Source organism: Ranitomeya imitator, chromosome 1, assembly GCF_032444005.1.
Source record: "Ranitomeya imitator isolate aRanImi1 chromosome 1, aRanImi1.pri, whole genome shotgun sequence".
Lineage (NCBI taxonomy): Eukaryota > Metazoa > Chordata > Amphibia > Anura > Dendrobatidae > Ranitomeya > Ranitomeya imitator.
In genome coordinates this window covers 130,308,654-130,325,583 of record NC_091282.1, presented here as the reverse complement: position 1 = coordinate 130,325,583, position 16,930 = coordinate 130,308,654, and the positions used below count along the sequence as shown (strand labels likewise).

General features: G+C 46.4%; 2 protein-coding genes across 2 annotated transcripts in view; both read right to left on the bottom strand.

Annotated features, from left to right (window-relative positions):
* Positions 1–13,641, bottom strand: part of FAM151B (family with sequence similarity 151 member B) — an 80,457-nt gene extending 66,816 nt beyond the window's left edge. The window contains exons 1-2 of the mRNA XM_069750984.1: positions 13,490–13,641; positions 8,124–8,249 (exon numbers count right to left, since the gene is read on the bottom strand). Of these exons, the coding sequence (XP_069607085.1) occupies positions 8,124–8,249; positions 13,490–13,637 (274 nt within the window). The 5' untranslated portion in view covers positions 13,638–13,641. The remainder of the gene's footprint in view (positions 1–8,123; positions 8,250–13,489) is intronic.
* A 1,246-nt stretch (positions 13,642–14,887) lies between these two features.
* LOC138656981 (uncharacterized) lies at positions 14,888–16,276 on the bottom strand. The gene has a single exon (XM_069744457.1). The coding sequence runs from the start codon at positions 16,274–16,276 to the stop codon at positions 14,888–14,890; it is 1,389 nt and encodes a 462-aa protein (XP_069600558.1).
* Between the last annotated feature and the right edge of the window lie 654 nt (positions 16,277–16,930).

Here is a 16,930-nt window from a genome sequence, read left to right as displayed (position 1 = left end):
CAGCGTAGGCATTAAGTCCATTAACTGGCATAATGAGCTTAGTTTCTGCCACACATGGGACTAGAACTGTGTGACTGACCGGAGTGTGGTGACTTGCCTGCATATTGGCCTGCACGTACATTCTGTGTATAAGGCTTGGAGCGGTGCAGGTTTCCGGTACATTCCGGAGAACAGAGGAGGATCAGGATGCAGGGTGGGCAGCGTATTGTACTGACCTTGGGTGCAGGATGTGGGTAAACAATCTGTGTCCTGTTGTCTCAGGGGAGCATCTGTGCAGTCAGGAAGGATTGCAGGAGCAGGGGGAGCGCTGTGTTGGCTTTGTACATAGTCTCTAGTACACTTAAGAGGGTCTTCAGTATCAAAATCACTTAAACTGACACTGTCTCTTTGGCTCTCACTGATGGCTTGTTCCAGGACCTTTAACCTTGCCATGGCTGCGGCATATTCACATTCCTTCTCTAGGGCCTCTATTTCTGCCTTTTTTTTCTTCTCTAGGGCCTCTTTTTCTGCCTTTCTTTCCTTCTCTAGGGCCTCTATTTCTATCTCAGTTTTCTTTTGAGCGAAGGCAGCTTGTATTTTAGTGGCCTCAGCTTCTGCACGTGCTCTTACGAGCTATTCACTGAGGGTTGAGGATTTTGAAGAACGTGACTTAGATGATCACTTTGACTGTCTGGCTGAGCCGGAAATACAAGATATCTCGGCTATTAGCGCGATTCTTGCCTCTGTCTTGGATTTTATATTGCGCACCATGCTTTCTCTCTCAGAGTTAAGTTGTTGGAAAGCTTGCAGCTCTTTGCAGGACACTGACGGGTTAAGTCTCTGTAACACGGAGGAGCACTGAGCTGCAATTTCTGCATACAGTCGATAAGCTGAACACAGTTGTGCAAGGGATCCCTCTGGTGGTCGTTCGAGAGAAGCAGGCTGAGACAGGCTATGTGACTCAGCAGTTTTTGCCATAGCTCTGCCATAGCACAGAGAAGATCACATTTACTGGATTCCAGATTCTCCCTTACTTTCCATGTGGGCTTTGTGGGACGTCTAGCCTTCTCACTAGATGGTGGATCAAGTTCTATGCACTCTTCCTCTAACAATGGGTCTGGCAGAGACCGTGTAGTCATTCCTTCAGCCATCCTGATTCACAGGGAGAAGGGGGTTGTATACTCTCTTATATGCGGAGAGCAGATGCTCTGCAGAAAGTTCTGTAGCTTTATGGAAGCTGTGGGTGGCTTTACAGATTAATCTAGTAAGTCTTTTTTACTATTCTGTCCACAGGGCCTATGGCTGCAAATATGGCTCTGTGAGATGCTGAATCTCTTCACCCTACTTACAATTGGCGACATTCACAGATAGCTTAACTCAGCTGCAGGCACACATGTTATGAAGAATCCAGAGGAGACTTTGATATCTTTAAGAATTCTTGCTGAATGCATACAAACAGCAGCAGGTAAAAAAGACTTCCTTCAGACAAACTGAAAGCACATGAGCCTGTAATGAAGCCAAGATGGAGACTGATACACAGGGAGAAGAAGAAGGAAGTAACAGGGAGGGAGACAGGGAGACAGAAGGGACAAACTTCATGGAAAGGGAGGATTTCGGCTATGCAAAACACAGGAACACATAGCAACAATAAACAATATGAGAGACTGCATGTAAAATGTACAGGACAGTATGTAAAATGTCTCATTCATAGGACATAACAGTGACATACAACAAACCAGCCTTGAACAATCTGACACCGCAGTCGGACCGCCTACATAGTAACATAGTAACATAGTTAGTAAGGCCGAAAAAAGACATTTGTCCATCCAGTTCAGCCTATATTCCATCATAATAAATACCCAGATCTACGTCCTTCTACAGAACCTAATAATTGTATGATACAATATTGTTCTGCTCCAGGAAGACATCCAGGCCTCTCTTGAACCCCTCGACTGAGTTCGCCATCACCACCTCCTCAGGCAAGCAATTCCAGATTCTCACTGCCCTAACAGTAAAGAATCCTCTTCTATGTTGGTGGAAAAACCTTCTCTCCTCCAGACGCAAAGAATGCCCCCTTGTGCCCGTCACCTTCCTTGGTATAAACAGATCCTCAGCGAGATATTTGTATTGTCCCCTTATATACTTATACATGGTTATTAGATCGCCCCTCAGTCGTCTTTTTTCTAGACTAAATAATCCTAATTTCGCTAATCTATCTAGGTATTGTAGTTCTCCCATCCCCTTTATTAATTTTGTTGCCCTCCTTTGTACTCTCTCTAGTTCCATTATATCCTTCCTGAGCACCGGTGCCCAAAACTGGACACAGTACTCCATGTGCGGTCTAACTAGGGATTTGTACAGAGGCAGTATAATGCTCTCATCATGTGTATCCAGACCTCTTTTAATGCACCCCATGATCCTGTTTGCCTTGGCAGCTGCTGCCTGGCACTGGCTGCTCCAGGTAAGTTTATCATTAACTAGGATCCCCAAGTCCTTCTCCCTGTCAGATTTACCCAGTGGTTTCCCGTTCAGTGTGTAATGGTGATATTGATTCCCTCTTCCCATGTGTATAACCTTACATTTATCATTGTTAAACCTCATCTGCCACCTTTCAGCCCAAGTTTCCAACTTATCCAGATCCATCTGTAGCAGAATACTATCTTCTCTTGTATTAACTGCTTTACATAGTTTTGTATCATCTGCAAATATCGATATTTTACTGTGTAAACCTTCTACCAGATCATTAATGAATATGTTGAAGAGAACAGCTCCCAATACTGACCCCTGCGGTACCCCACTGGTCACAGCGACCCAGTTAGAGACTATACCATTTATAACCACCCTCTGCTTTCTATCACTAAGCCAGTTACTAACCCATTTACACACATTTTCCCCCAGACCAAGCATTCTCATTTTGTGTACCAACCTCTTGTGCGGCATGGTATCAAACGCTTTGGAAAAATCGAGATATACCACGTCCAATGACTCACCGTGGTCCAGTCTATAGCTTACCTCTTCATAAAAACTGATTAGATTGGTTTGACAGGAGCGATTTCTCATAAACCCATGCTGATATGGAGTTAAACAGTTATTCTCATTGAGATAATCCAGAATAACATCCCTCAGAAACCCTTCAAATATTTTACCAACAATAGAGGTTAGACTTACTGGCCTATAATTTCCAGGTTCACTTTTAGAGCCCTTTTTGAATATTGGCACCACATTTGCTATGCGCCAGTCCTGCGGAACAGACCCTGTCGCTATAGAGTCACTAAAAATAAGAAATAATGGTTTATCTATTACATTACTTAGTTCTCTTAGTACTCGTGGGTGTATGCCATCCGGACCCGGAGATTTATCTATTTTAATCTTATTTAGCCGGTTTCGCACCTCTTCTTGGGTTAGATTGGTGACCCTTAATATAGGGTTTTCATTGTTTCTTGGGATTTCACCTAGCATTTCATTTTCCACCGTGAATACCGTGGAGAAGAAGGTGTTTAATATGTTAGCTTTTTCCTCGTCATCTACAACCATTCTTTCCTCACTATTTTTTAAGGGGCCTACATTTTCAGTTTTTATTCTTTTACTATTGATATAGTTGAAGAACAGTTTGGGATTAGTTTTACTCTCCTTAGCAATGTGCTTCTCTGTTTCCTTTTTGGCAGCTTTAATTAGTTTTTTAGATAAAGTATTTTTCTCCCTATAGTTTTTTAGAGCTTCAATGGTGCCATCCTGCTTTAGTAGTGCAAATGCTTTCTTTTTACTGTTAATTGCCTGTCTACATCTTTCTGCTAATTCTAAATAACCTATCAAAAAGTAAGTAGTGGACAGGCGGAGGAGGTATTATGGCAGATCACACCGCTGGTTTGCAGTCTTTCATAATGGAGACACATAAGTCTCCATAGAAGCTGTAGACAAAACTCTTCAGAATTCCATAAAGCAAGAAAAAGCATTTTTTTCTCAATCTAAATCCTTAAAAGGGTTATCCACACTAATGAAATAGATAACCAAATCTATAGGTAGGGCATAAATATCAGATCAATGGCGTTTCCAAACCCAGCACCCCCAAGGATCAGCTCCGGATTCGGTTCCAGCACAGCTCCATTTATTAAGTAGTAGCCGTTCTCAGGGACTGCAGATCAGATGCTATTGAAATGAATAGGAGCCGAACTTCAGTTCTCAGCAACTGCCACTACACAGTAAACAGCCGTACTTCATGAGTGGACCATACCTAAGGCCGTTTTCACACGTCAGTGGCTCCGGTACGTGAAGTGACAGTTTCCTCACGTACCGGAGCCACTGACACATGTAGACAAAGTGAAATCAATGCATCTGTGCAGATGTCATTGATTTTTTGCGGACCGTGTCTCCGTGTGCAAAACACGGAGACATGTCAGTGTTCATGTGAGCGCACGGATTACACGGACCCATTAAAGTCAATGGGTCCGTGTAAAACACGTACCGCACACGGACGTTGTCCGTGTGCAGTCCGTGTGCTGTGCAGGAGACAGCGCTACTGTAAGCGCTGTCCCCCCCCACTGGTGCTGAAGCCGCGATTCATATCTTCCCTGCAGCAGCGTTTGCTGTAGAGAAGATATGAATAATCGTGTTTAAAATAAAGCTCCATGACCCCAACCCCCTCCCGCCCCCTGTGCGCCCCCCCCCCCCCCGCTGTTATTAAAATACTCACCCGGCTCCCTCGCTGGCTGGCGCTGCTTCATGTCCTGGCCGCACCTTCTACTGTATGAGCGGTCACGTGGGGCCGCCCATTACAATCATGAATATGTGGCTCCACCTCCTGTAGGGGCAGAGCCGCATATTCATTACTGTAAATGAGCGGCCCCACGTGACCGCTCATACAGTAGAAGGTGCGGCCAGGACAGGAAGCAGCGCCAGCCAGCGAGGGAGCCGGGTGAGTATTTTAATAACAGCAGGGGGGGGGGGGGGGCGCATAGGTGGTGGGAGGGGGCTATGGGGTCATGGAGCTTTATTTTAACCCCTTAGTGACGGAGCCAAATTTTTGAAATCTGACCAGTGTCACTTTATGTGGTAATAACTCTGCAACGATTCAACAAATCCCAGTGATTTTGAGACTGTTTTTTCTTGACACACTATACTTTATGATAATGGTAAATTTAGGTCAATATGTTTTGTGTTTGTTTATAAAAATATCAAAAAATTTGAGAAAAATGTTAAAAAATTAGCAATTTTCAAAGTTTGAATGATTATCCCTTTAATCCAGATGGTCATACCACAGCAAACCATTAATAAATAACATTTCCCACATGTCGGCTTTATAGCAGCATGATTTGTAAAATGTTATTTTATTTTGTTAGCATTTTTGGAGGTTTAAAAGTGTAGCAGCAATTTTTCATTTTTTCAAGGAAATTGACAAAATTTATTTTTTTAGGGACTTATCCATGTTTGAAGTGACTTTAGGGGACTCATATATTGGGAAACCCCCACAAGTTATACCATTTTAAAAACAGCACCCCCTGACATATCGAAAACTGCTGTCAGGTAGTTTATTAACCCTTCAGGTGCTTTACAGGAATTAATGCAAAGTGGCATGACAGGAATGTAAATGTGCATTTTTACCACCTAAATGCCTCTAACTTCTGAACAGGTTACAAAAGCCATCAGATGCTAATGCTGCTGTTTGGTCATGAATTGCCACGGCAAACATCAGGACCACAAAATCATGATCTGAGGGCACCAATTGGGATAAAGATGAAGCCCCCACACTCTGTTAACCATTTATAATGACGTAGTCACTATTTACAGCAGCATCTAAGGGGTTAAACAGATTTGGAAGGTGCAAACACTGATCGTGGCTGATGCAGAAAGTTGTCAGCTATAATGGACAGCGACAGCTGCTGGATTGTCACCTGTATGGGGAGGCTATTCTCTTATATCTCAGGTCAGTTAAAAGACGTATTGGCTGTCATTAAGGGGTTAAACACGATTATTCATATCTTCTCTACAGCAAACGCTGCTGCAGGGAAGATGTGAATCGCGGCTTCAGCACCAGATGCAGGGGACAGCGCTAAACTTTAGCGCTGTCTCCTGCACGGTGCAAGTGGTACCCTGTGGGCACACGGGCGGCACACGTGTGCCACACTGGTGTGCCACAGAAACGCACCGGCACACGGACACGGATAATTCCGGTACTGATTTTTCCGGTACCGGAATTATCTGGACGTGTGAGACTGCCCTAAAAGGGAACCTTTCATCAGAACCATGTGAATCAGACACTGACTGTGTGATTGCACTACGTAGGTGTCCTGTGAAATGCTGGAGATGTCAGAGAAAAGATATATTGAAAAGCTGGCCGGGCACTATAGGCCTCGATTCTCCAAGAGGACCAAGACCCAAGTTATTGGGGGTGTGCCGGAGTCAGAGGTGCTGGATTCATTAAGAGGTGCATGCCTCTAAATAAATCAGGCACATCTGAAAAGTGGTAAGCGCCTTACAAAAAAACTTATGTATTTCTGCTGTAAGGTTTTATGTCAGATTTTGGGTATTAACACTTTGATGAATCAGAGCTTGTGTGTCTCGAATGACTAGTCTGATGCTTCTCCCCACCCTGATCAATTTGACTGACAGGTCTCTCCCTATGTGATTCATGCAGCCAAAGTCTGATTCTTGCTGCCCGTGGTTTGGGTTAAAGGTATAAAACACAGCAGACATTGATACTAGACAAGAAAAAAGTAGATCAGCTCATCAAATATAGATTGCCTCCATCAACTGTGGTGCACGGATACTCCAAACCAACAGCTGGGGGACAGGAGTAATGAGAAGGAAAAAATCCAGCATCCACAGCAAGGCTTAGTAAAGTTAAAACATGACTTTTATTGTGACATTAAAACAAAAAATTGGTAAAAAAAAAAAAATCTCAAAAAGAGAATAGGGGGGTTTAAAAGGATCTCAGGGGACACAAGTCTATGTGTGTCGCACACACTCTTAGACATGTAGACCTCAGGATCCTTTAACCATCCCCTTTCCTTACCGCGTTTTTTTTTACCCATTTTTGTTTTAATGTCGCAATAACAGTTATGTTTTAACTTTACCAAACATTGCTGCGGATGCTGGATTTTTTGCTTCTTATTATTGATACTAGACAGATTGAAAAGTAAAAAGGGAACCCCCACCCTGTCGGCCCTGCATTCAGCACTGATGATTGAAGTGCTATGGGGTCAATAAGAACTTCTTAGATCTCCTTTATTAGAGAAGGAGGGCAGCTGTCAATCACAGCCACTTTTTGCACTGAATCACCATGTAGTACACCGATGTCAGAAGGTGGCGAGATCTACAACTGAAATATAAAATCTGCAAGAAAGTGACTGGGATCCATCATAGAAAGCCAAATGTCCGTGGAGTGCTGGTTCTGTGTCACCTACAGCTGCCTGGGATCCACACTACTCACCCTGCAGCGCCTGCTCTAGCTTCTCCTTGCTGTTTGTCGCATGCTCCCAGAGTATTAGGCCCCCCGAGGAAGCATTGAAAGCGAAACGCGCGTCGGGGCCTCTTCTATGCTCTGTACTTAGGTTGGTATATTTTTTTTTTACTTACTGTTTATCATCTGCCGGTATACCCACTGTGGATATTGGGGACTCTTGATTTATATTATGCACTATGTGGGCATATATGGTTTGATTCTGGTCATTATAGACATATTCATTGTTGTTTACTATTAGTGACTGCATATTTTGTATGTCCATCCAGGCCGCCACATTTAACCACTGTGTACTCTGCTAAATATGTCTCCTATTACCCACCCTGTGGATTATCCGCTCTGAATATATAACATATGTATACCCCCTTATATTTGTATTTATTGAGCATAGCCCATTGGTGCCACTTACCCTGCTGATTTTTCTTTTGTTACTTGGTTTTATTGTTATCATTTGGATTAATAAAGACATTATATTTTATATATATTTTGCTCTGTGATTCACTTTTTCGTTTTGGGGATTATTTTTTTTTTAATCACCATGTAGTACACCGATGTCAGAAGGTGGCGAGATCTACAACTGAAATATAAGATCTGCAAGAAAGTGACTGGGATCCATCATAGAAAGCCAAATGTCCGTGGAGTGCTGGTTCTGTGTCACCTACAGCTGCCTGGGATCCACACTACTCACCCTGCAGCGCCTGCTCTAGCTTCTCCTTGCTGTTTGTCGCATGCTCCCAGAGTATTTCTACTCCATCTCTGACGTTTATCAGGTCCTTGTCCAGGAAATAATCCAAGATATCCTCTCGCCATCGACCTAAGGGAAGAACAACAGCGATCCTCTGTCAGGCCGAGTAAAAGGACACAAGTTCTGGACTTTTATTTCCAAGAAAATGGATATAGGAGAAAGGAAGAGATAGTAATGATAAAGATATGTCAGTTTGTAGTTTCCCTGCAGTGAAATATGATGGCGGCATACACATTTCTATTATTTATACGCTCATAACATTCCCAACAGATGACAAAAAAAGACTCAGATTGGTCATGGATGTGTTAATTGTCAAGCATTTCTACGTGGCCGGTAAATATCAGGGTGTCATACTGGAAACACCCACACAACGGCTTTATTTCCAATGTTCACACTGGTGCTCTCAGTGCATCCGGGGGTTCTGCCAGAATTCCCTTAAAAATTGCTTGTGCTTATTTTTTCCTGAGTGTCCAGTTGTTCAAACACAGAAACGCAGCAGTTCACACTTTTCGCTGCACATTACAGTTTGGCAAAGTGCTGAAATTGGGAGGAGATCTGGTCACCCCCATCCAGATTTATCAACGTGTCAATTGTAACCAATATTTAACATTTTATTTCCACAAATCAATAGCACACACAAAGAAAAAACGTTTTCATATATTGATTATTGGAGAAATCTGCTTCTTTTTTCCTCCCAGACCGATCATTGATTCTCTAAATTATTAAAGCACCACTGCAGCGGTTTTATTTTTTCCCCAGCGCTGGAGTGGCGCCACTAACGTAAGTAACTCTGTAATCGGCACCGCTTCTCTTCTGCAGATTGTGACCGGCCGGATCGCTCCTGTTTGCTGGATGAGACGGAAGTCACAACTCAATGTAAGTCTATGAGAGGCAGAACGAGGCTCATAGACTGACACGGAGCTTGTGGCCGTTACCTCTGACGTCCGCGGCTCAGGACCGGAGAGGCCCCGGGAAAAGCTGAAGACAGCGGGTGGGGAGCATAATATTAGGTGCAGGGGTCTTGCTTTAGTAGCACCACTCCAGCACTGAAATTAAAACAAAACACTGTGTTGGTGCTTTAATTGACGGATGATCCAGTGAGATTTCCTATTACTGGGACAGGAGATGGCAGTTGGTGCACATGAAATTCTATGGAGAGATGAGGGGGAGATAAGGGCAGATATTCTGATTCACATTTTCCCGACAAAGGTCTAAGGGGTAAGGATTCTCCTTGTGGAGAGCAACATACCAACTCTGGCATGCCAAGGTAAGGAGGCTTAGTCGCCGTGCAATGCTCCTCTGGGAAATTTAATATGCAAATTGCATCTTCAGAGAGAAAGAGGACTTGAACTCTACAGCGCCACCTGTTGGAAGCAGCAATCCTACAGGTCACTATTGACCCTTTAAGGCCATGTTCACACAGTGCATTTTTTTACTGCGGAACCGCCGCGATTTTGCCGCTGCGGCTCCGCAGCTGTTTTCCATGCAGGGTACAGTACACTGTACCCTATGGAAAACAGGAACCACTGTGCACATGATGCGGGAATCGGGAAAAAAAAGCCGCGCTGAATAGCCGCGGTAAAAAAGAAGTACCATGTCACTTCTTTTTGCAAAACTGCAGCGGTTCTGCACCCACCCATTGACCTCCATTGTGAGGTCAAACCCGCAGTAAAACCCGCAGATGAAAAATATATCTGCGGGTTTTCCTGCGGTTTGTGGTGCAGAACCGCTGCAGTGTGGCTGCCCCCCGTGCCCCAATCCCACCCCCCCCATGCTCCGATGCCACCCCCCGTGCTCCGACGCCCCCCCCCGTGCCCTCATCTCCCCCCCTTATACTTACCCGGCCTCCCGGTGTCCCTCCGGCCGTCTTCTCCCTGGGCGCCGCCATCTTCCAAAATGGCGGGCGCATGCGCAGTGCGCCCGCCGAATCTGCCGGCCGGCAGATTCGTTCCAAAGTGCATTTTGATCACTGAGATATAACCTATCTCAGTGATCAAAATAAAAAAAATAGTAAATGACCCTCCCCCCCCTTTGTCACCCCCATAGGTAGGGACAATAAAAAAAATAAAGAATTTTTTTTTTTTTTCCACTAAGGTTAGAATAGGGTTAGGGGTAGGGTTAGGGTTAGGGGTAGGGTATTTTCAGCCATTTTAACCCTAAAAAACTCCCTAGAAAACACACAGACTCTGCATAGAAAACTGCATAAAAAAACGCACTAAAAAACGCATCAAAAAACGCATCAAAAAACGCACCAAAAAAAGGACCTGCGTTTTCTGCCAAGAGCTGCGGTTTCTAGTGCAGAAAAAAAAGGATGGAAATCAGGAACGTGTGAACATGGCCTAAATGTGACTTAGGACAAAAGCCAAATCAGAATCGCAGTTTGCAGACGTGGTGTTTCGCACTAATGGCCCTCGTCAGTGCAAAGTATGAGAGCTGATTTGGCTGGGTGAGAGGCTCTAAACTGAGGTTAAATCAGTTCTCATACTTGTGACACTGATGAGGGGACAATACCCTGAAACACCGCGTCTGCAAACAGATTCCGATTTGGCTTTTGTCCTATAGGTACCGTCACACAGAACGATATCGTTAATGACATCGTTGCAACGTCACGCTTTTGGTGACGTAGCAACGATCCCGCTAACGATCTCGTTATGTGTGACAGCGACCAAAGATCAGGCCCCTGCTGGGAGATCGTTGGGGAATGATCAGGACCATTTTTTGGTCGCTGATCACCCGCTGTCATCGCTGGATTGGTGTGTGTGACGCCGATCCAGCGATGTGTTCACTTGTAACCAGGGTAAATATCGGGTTACTAAGCGCAGGGCCGCGCTTAGTAACTGGATATTTACCCTGGTTACCATTGTAAAAGTTAAAAAAAAAAACACTACATACTCACATTCTGATGTCTGTCACGTCCCCCGGCGTCCACTGTGTCAGCGCCGGCCGTAAAGCAGAGCACAGCGGTGACGTCACCGCTGTTACTGCCGGCGCTGACACAGAAAGTGCAGGGAAGTTCTCGGCAGCAGCTCGTGCATTAGCAGTGCTCCTGCCGAAAGCAGTTTTAACTCTGTGGACGCTGGCGGGGGACGTGACAGACATCAGAATGTGAGTATGTAGTGGTTTTTTTTTTACTTTTACAATGGTAACCAGGGTAAATATCGGGTTACTAAGCGCGGCCCTGCACTTAGTAACCCGATATTTACCCTGGTGCTGTAGGGGGACTTCGGCATCGTTGAAGACAGTTTCAACGATGCCGAAGTCTTTCCCCTGATCGTTGGTCGCCGGAGAGAGCTGTCTGTGTGACAGATCTCCAGCGACCACACAACGACTTACCAACGATCACGGCCAGGTCGTATCACTGGTCGTGATCGTTGGTAAGTCGTTTAGTGTAAAGGTACCTTCACACTGAACAATTTAACAACGATATCGCTAGCAATCCGTGACGTTGCAGCGTCCTGGCTAGCGATATCGTTGTGTTTGACACGCAGCAGCAATCTGGATCCTGCTGTGACATCGTTGGTCGGAGCAGAAAGGCCAGAACTTTATTTCGTCGCTGGATCTCCTGCAGACATCGCTGAATCGGCGTGTGTGATGCCGATTCAGCGATGTCTTCACTGGTAACCAGGGTAAATATCAGGTTACTAAGCGCAGGGCCGCGCTTAGTAACCCGATGTTTACCCTGGTTACCAGTGTAAATGTAAAAAAAACCAAACACTACATACTTACATTCCGGTGTCTGTCCCCCGGCGTTCTGCTTCCTGCACTGTCAGCGCCGGCCGGCCGTAAAGCACAGCGGTGACGTCAACACTCTGCTTTATGGCCGGCCCTCAGTCAGTGCAGGAAGCAGAACGCCGGGGGACAGACATCGGAATGTAAGTATGTAGTGTTTTTTTTTTTTTACATTTTCACTGGTAACCAGGGTAAATATCGGGTTACTAAGCGCGGCCCTGCGCTTAGTAACCCGATGTTTACCCTGGTTACCAGGGGACTTCGCATAGTTGGTCGCTGGAGAGCTGTCTTTGTGACAGCTCTCCAGCGACCACACAGCGATCGGCATAGTTGTCTAGATCGCTGCAGCGTCGTGTGACGGTACCTTAAGGCCACATTCACACGTTCCTTTTTGTCCCGCGGGTTTTCCCGCAGCGGATTTGATAAATCTGCAGGGCAAACCCGCTGCGGTTATCCCTGCAGATTAATCGCGGTTTGTTCTGCGGGTTCCGCTGCGGGATTTACCCCTACTATTGATGCTGCATATTCAGCAATATGCAGCATCAATAGTAGTGTTAAAAATAATAAAATCATGATGATATACTCACCCTCTGACGTCCCGATCTCCTGGGCGCTGCAGGCGGCGGTCCGGTTCCAAAGATGCTGTGCGACCAGGACCTTCGGTGACGTCACGGTCATGTGACCGCGATGTCACCGAAGGTCCTGGTCGCATAGCAAACCTGAGACCGGACGGCCGCGTGCAGCGCTGAGACTTCAGAGGTGAGTATACATGATTTTTTATTTTAATTCTTTTTTTTTTAAATACAAATATGGTTCCCGGGGCCTGGAGGGGTATAACCCGCACATTATCCGCTTACTTCCCGCATGGTGTGCACAGCCCCATGTGGGAAGTAAGCGGATCAATGCACTTCTATGGGTGCAGAATCGCTGCGATTCTGCACAAAGAAGTGACATGGTCCTTCTTTTTTTCCGCAGCAATTCTGTGCGTTTTTTTTCGGGTTTTTCCGCATCATGTGCACTGCGGTTTCTGTTTTCCATAGGGTAACATTGTACTGTACCCTGCATGGAAAACAGCTGCGGACCCGCAGCGGCAAAATCGCCGCGGTTCCGCAGTAAAAACCGCATAGTGTGAACATGGCCTAAAGGTTTCACATTCCAAGGCTTGTTAATGGGTCAATAGTGACTTGTAGGATGGCTGCTTCCAACAGGTGGCGCTGTGGAGTTCCTGTCCTCTTCCTGTGAAGAGGATTTTGCACATTCTCCTGACAAGAAGTTCACGGTGTTGTCGGCTCTCCACAGGCCGGTGGTAACTTATCGTGGGGTCCGGCCCCAGTGTCACAGAGAAGGACTGAAGCAGCAGTCAGGGACACTATGCGCCTCCGCTCCATTCTAGACCCCCCATTGTAGTGCTCTTTTGATCGCTATAAATCATCATCTGCATTCACTGGACAACCCCTTTAAATCAGAAAACGGCCCCAATTTGTCTTGTGTTCCAGAATGCATAGCGGTCAGTAAGTTCCCATTTATTATACTCCTACTAGAGCTCTGGTGACAGCAGTGACATCGGCGCTGGGCCTTACCGCCGCTCTTGGCCATGGTCCGCCCCGGGGGCAGCGCACAGAACAGGAGGCAGAAAGTGACGAGCGCTGCTACTGCGCTGCCAGCGATACACAGCGACAACCTGCAGCGCTGCATACACGAGCCGGCGCCGCCGCACTGAGCGAGCATTAGGGAAGAGGGCGGCGCCACGGCCCACCACGTGACCTACACCACGTAGGCGGAGCTTCATACGTACAGTGTGATCCTAGGGGAGGGACCGCCGCCATCGTGCTGCTGCAGACGTGTCATCCTCAGTGTGAGCGGGGAGCAATGAATGCCGCAGGTGTGACTGTGCCCTCATCACACTGTGGAAGGTTCAGCTACCAGAACTTTTTAAAAAGGCGTCAGGAAATGCAGGTCAGGTGCTTGACGTTTCCATGCACTAAGAAAGTGGTTGTCGGACAAGAAATCTTTTTCTGTAGGATCACTGGGACCCCCAGAACGGAGGTGCTGCGCCAGTGGTCTGCTTGTAGGGGTGGTCACAGATGAATCCTGCCCACAGCTATTGCAGCCAGGCCATAGGCTGGGAGTGGAGCAGAACTGTGCCCATCAGTCGAACCTCTACTGCAGTGAGACCACCTTTATAGCCCACATTGACCCCCCCAAAACTACTGACCTTGTTAGTGGTAGAAAAAGACATAGAAAATAGACAGAAAATCCCCGAGCTGCAGCCCTGGTGTGTCTGGAAGGTGCAATGACTGGGCCAGATGGAATGGCAGGAAGCTCAGTAATGCCAGTCAGGCCTTTCCATCAGGCTGCCCTGACTGGCTGCAGCGGTTAGGACTGACACATTGGACTTGTGACTTTTCCTTCACACCCCTCAACCTAATGCCCTAAAGAATAACAATACTCCTGTGTGCAATACTTAGTGAACGTTACAGTCACTTGTGTGCCCATATTACGGTATATTGTCCTGACCGCCCCCCAAAAGTAACATTGCCAGTAAAGTGCCCCTCTAACAATTAGTAATGTCCAAGAGAGAGACACTTGTAATAAAGCCTAATATATTTAGATTTACCTAACTTGCCGATGAAAGATTTTTTTCATTACTGTGTGATGTGATTTCACTCCAAAATTGGATGGGTGTGAAAAGGGGAAAAAAAAAAATAGTCGCATGTCATACAGACCCAGTGTGGCATAGAATTTTTCCAGATGCATTACAGTCTTGTAAAAAACTGACACTTGATGGGAAGAAAAAAAAACAAAAAGTCATCCCACTTTTCTGGATTATGTGTGTGTATAATATATACATACACATATACACACACACACACACTTGTGTGACCCCAGCATTAACGTCAAAGAGTAGACAAGCAATACGGCGTCATCACTGCAGCTCCTGGCCCAGGACGCTGGCATTGTATGTGCCCCTCAATGTCCTACAGGCTGCAGCCATAAAGCAACCTGCTGTCTACAAGATAGAGAGTGGTAGAGCCGGAGGCCATAGTGCTGTGATCTAGAGTGGTAGAGCCAGAGGCCATAGTGCTGTGATCTAGGGCGGTAGAGCCGGAGGCCATAGTGATGTGATCTAGAGTGGTAGAGCCGGAGGCCATAGTGCTGTGATCTAGAGCGGTAGAGCCAGAGGCCATAGTGCTGTGATCTAGGGCGGTAGAGCCAGAGGCCATAGTGATGTGATCTAGAGCGGTAGAGCCAGAGGCCATAGTGCTGTGATCTAGAGCGGTAGAGCCAGAGGCCATAGTGATGTGATCTAGGGCGGTAGAGCCAGAGGCCATAGTGATGTGATCTAGGGCGGTAGAGCCAGAGGCCATAGTGATGTGATCTAGGGCGGTAGAGCCGGAGGCCATAGTGATGTCATCTAGAGTGGTAGAGCCAGAGGCCATAGTGCTGTGATCTAGAGTGGTAGAGCCGGAGGCCATAGTGCTGTGATCTAGAGCGGTAGAGCCAGAGGCCATAGTGATGTGATCTAGAGCGGTAGAGCCGGAGGCCATAGTGATGTGATCTAGAGCAGTAGAGCCAGAGGCCATAGTGATGTGATCTAGAGTGGTAGAGCCGGAGGCCATAGTGATGTGATCTAGAGCGGTAGAGCCAGAGGCCATAGTGATGTGATCTAGAGCGGTAGAGCCGGAGGCCATAGTGATGTGATCTAGAGCAGTAGAGCCAGAGGCCATAGTGCTATGATCTAGAGTGGTAGAGCCAGAGGCCATAGTGATGTGATCTAGAGCGGTAGAGCCGGAGGCCATAGTGATGTGATCTAGAGTGGTAGAGCCAGAGGCCATAGTGATGTGATCTAGAGCGGTAGAGCCAGAGGCCATAGTGATGTGATCTAGAGCGGTAGAGCCGAAGGCCATAGTGCTGTGATCTAGAGCGGTAGAGCCAGAGGCCATAGTGATGTGATCTAGAGCGATAGAGCCGGAGGCCATAGTGATGTGATCTAGAGCGGTAGAGCCGAAGGCCATAGTGCTGTGATCTAGAGCAGTAGAGCCGAAGGCCATAGTGCCGTGATCTATAGAGCCGGAGGCCATAGTGCTGTGATCTAGAGCGGTAGAGCCAGAGGCCATAGTGCTGTGATCTAGAGCGGTAGAGCCAGAGGCCATAGTGCTGTGATCTAGAGCAGTAGAGCCGAAGGCCATAGTGCCGTGATCTATAGAGCCGGAGGCCATAGTGCTGTGATCTAGAGCGGTAGAGCCGGAGGCCATAGTGCTGTGATCTAGAGCGGTAGAGCCAGAGGCCATAGTGCTGTGATCTAGAGCGGTAGAGCTGGAGGCCGTAGTGCTGTGATCTATCATGATTAACTGCACCAGGGTCATGTAGATACAGATATATTTGAGAGTGGTGGTCTCCTGAGGGTCTGGGAGGGTCCCACAATGTAAGGGTATGTGCACACATTGCAGATTTCCTGCAGATCTGCAGTGTTTTTTTCCGTGCAGAAACACTGCAGGTCCACAAGTAATTTACAGTACAATGTAAATCAATGGCAAAAAAAAATAAAAAATGCTGTGTTGATGGTGCACGGAAAACGCAGTAGAGTCAAAAAAGGACCATGTAAATTCTTTTTGCAGATCTGCTGCATTTATGCACCCATTCCATAATAGAAATCCGCAGGGGTAAAAAAAAGGAAAAAATCTGCACAAAAGTTTGCAACGTGTGCACATACAAAAAAAAAAAGGTGCAGATTCTGACCTGCGTTTTCTACCAAGAAATACAGAATCTGCACAGAAAATTCCACAGTCAAATCTGCAATGTGAGCATATAGCCTAACTGTGCTATCCCATTGCCTTCAGACACCTGTTCACTGGTCCCGTCTGGGCTTATGTCTGAACCCCCTGCAAAACGGGATTCAGATGTATTCGCCGACAAGGCCATAAACTATAATTTTGCAGATCGAGCAGGATACACAACAGAGCGCACATTCACTATCGGCAAAATTATTGTCTATAGCCCTGTTGGCGTCTACACCTGAA

Excerpts from the sequence above, each read along its gene's own strand:
- LOC138656981 (XM_069744457.1), bottom strand. The coding sequence starts at position 16,276 with ATGACCCTGGTGCAGTTAATCATGATAGATCACAGCACTACGGCCTCC.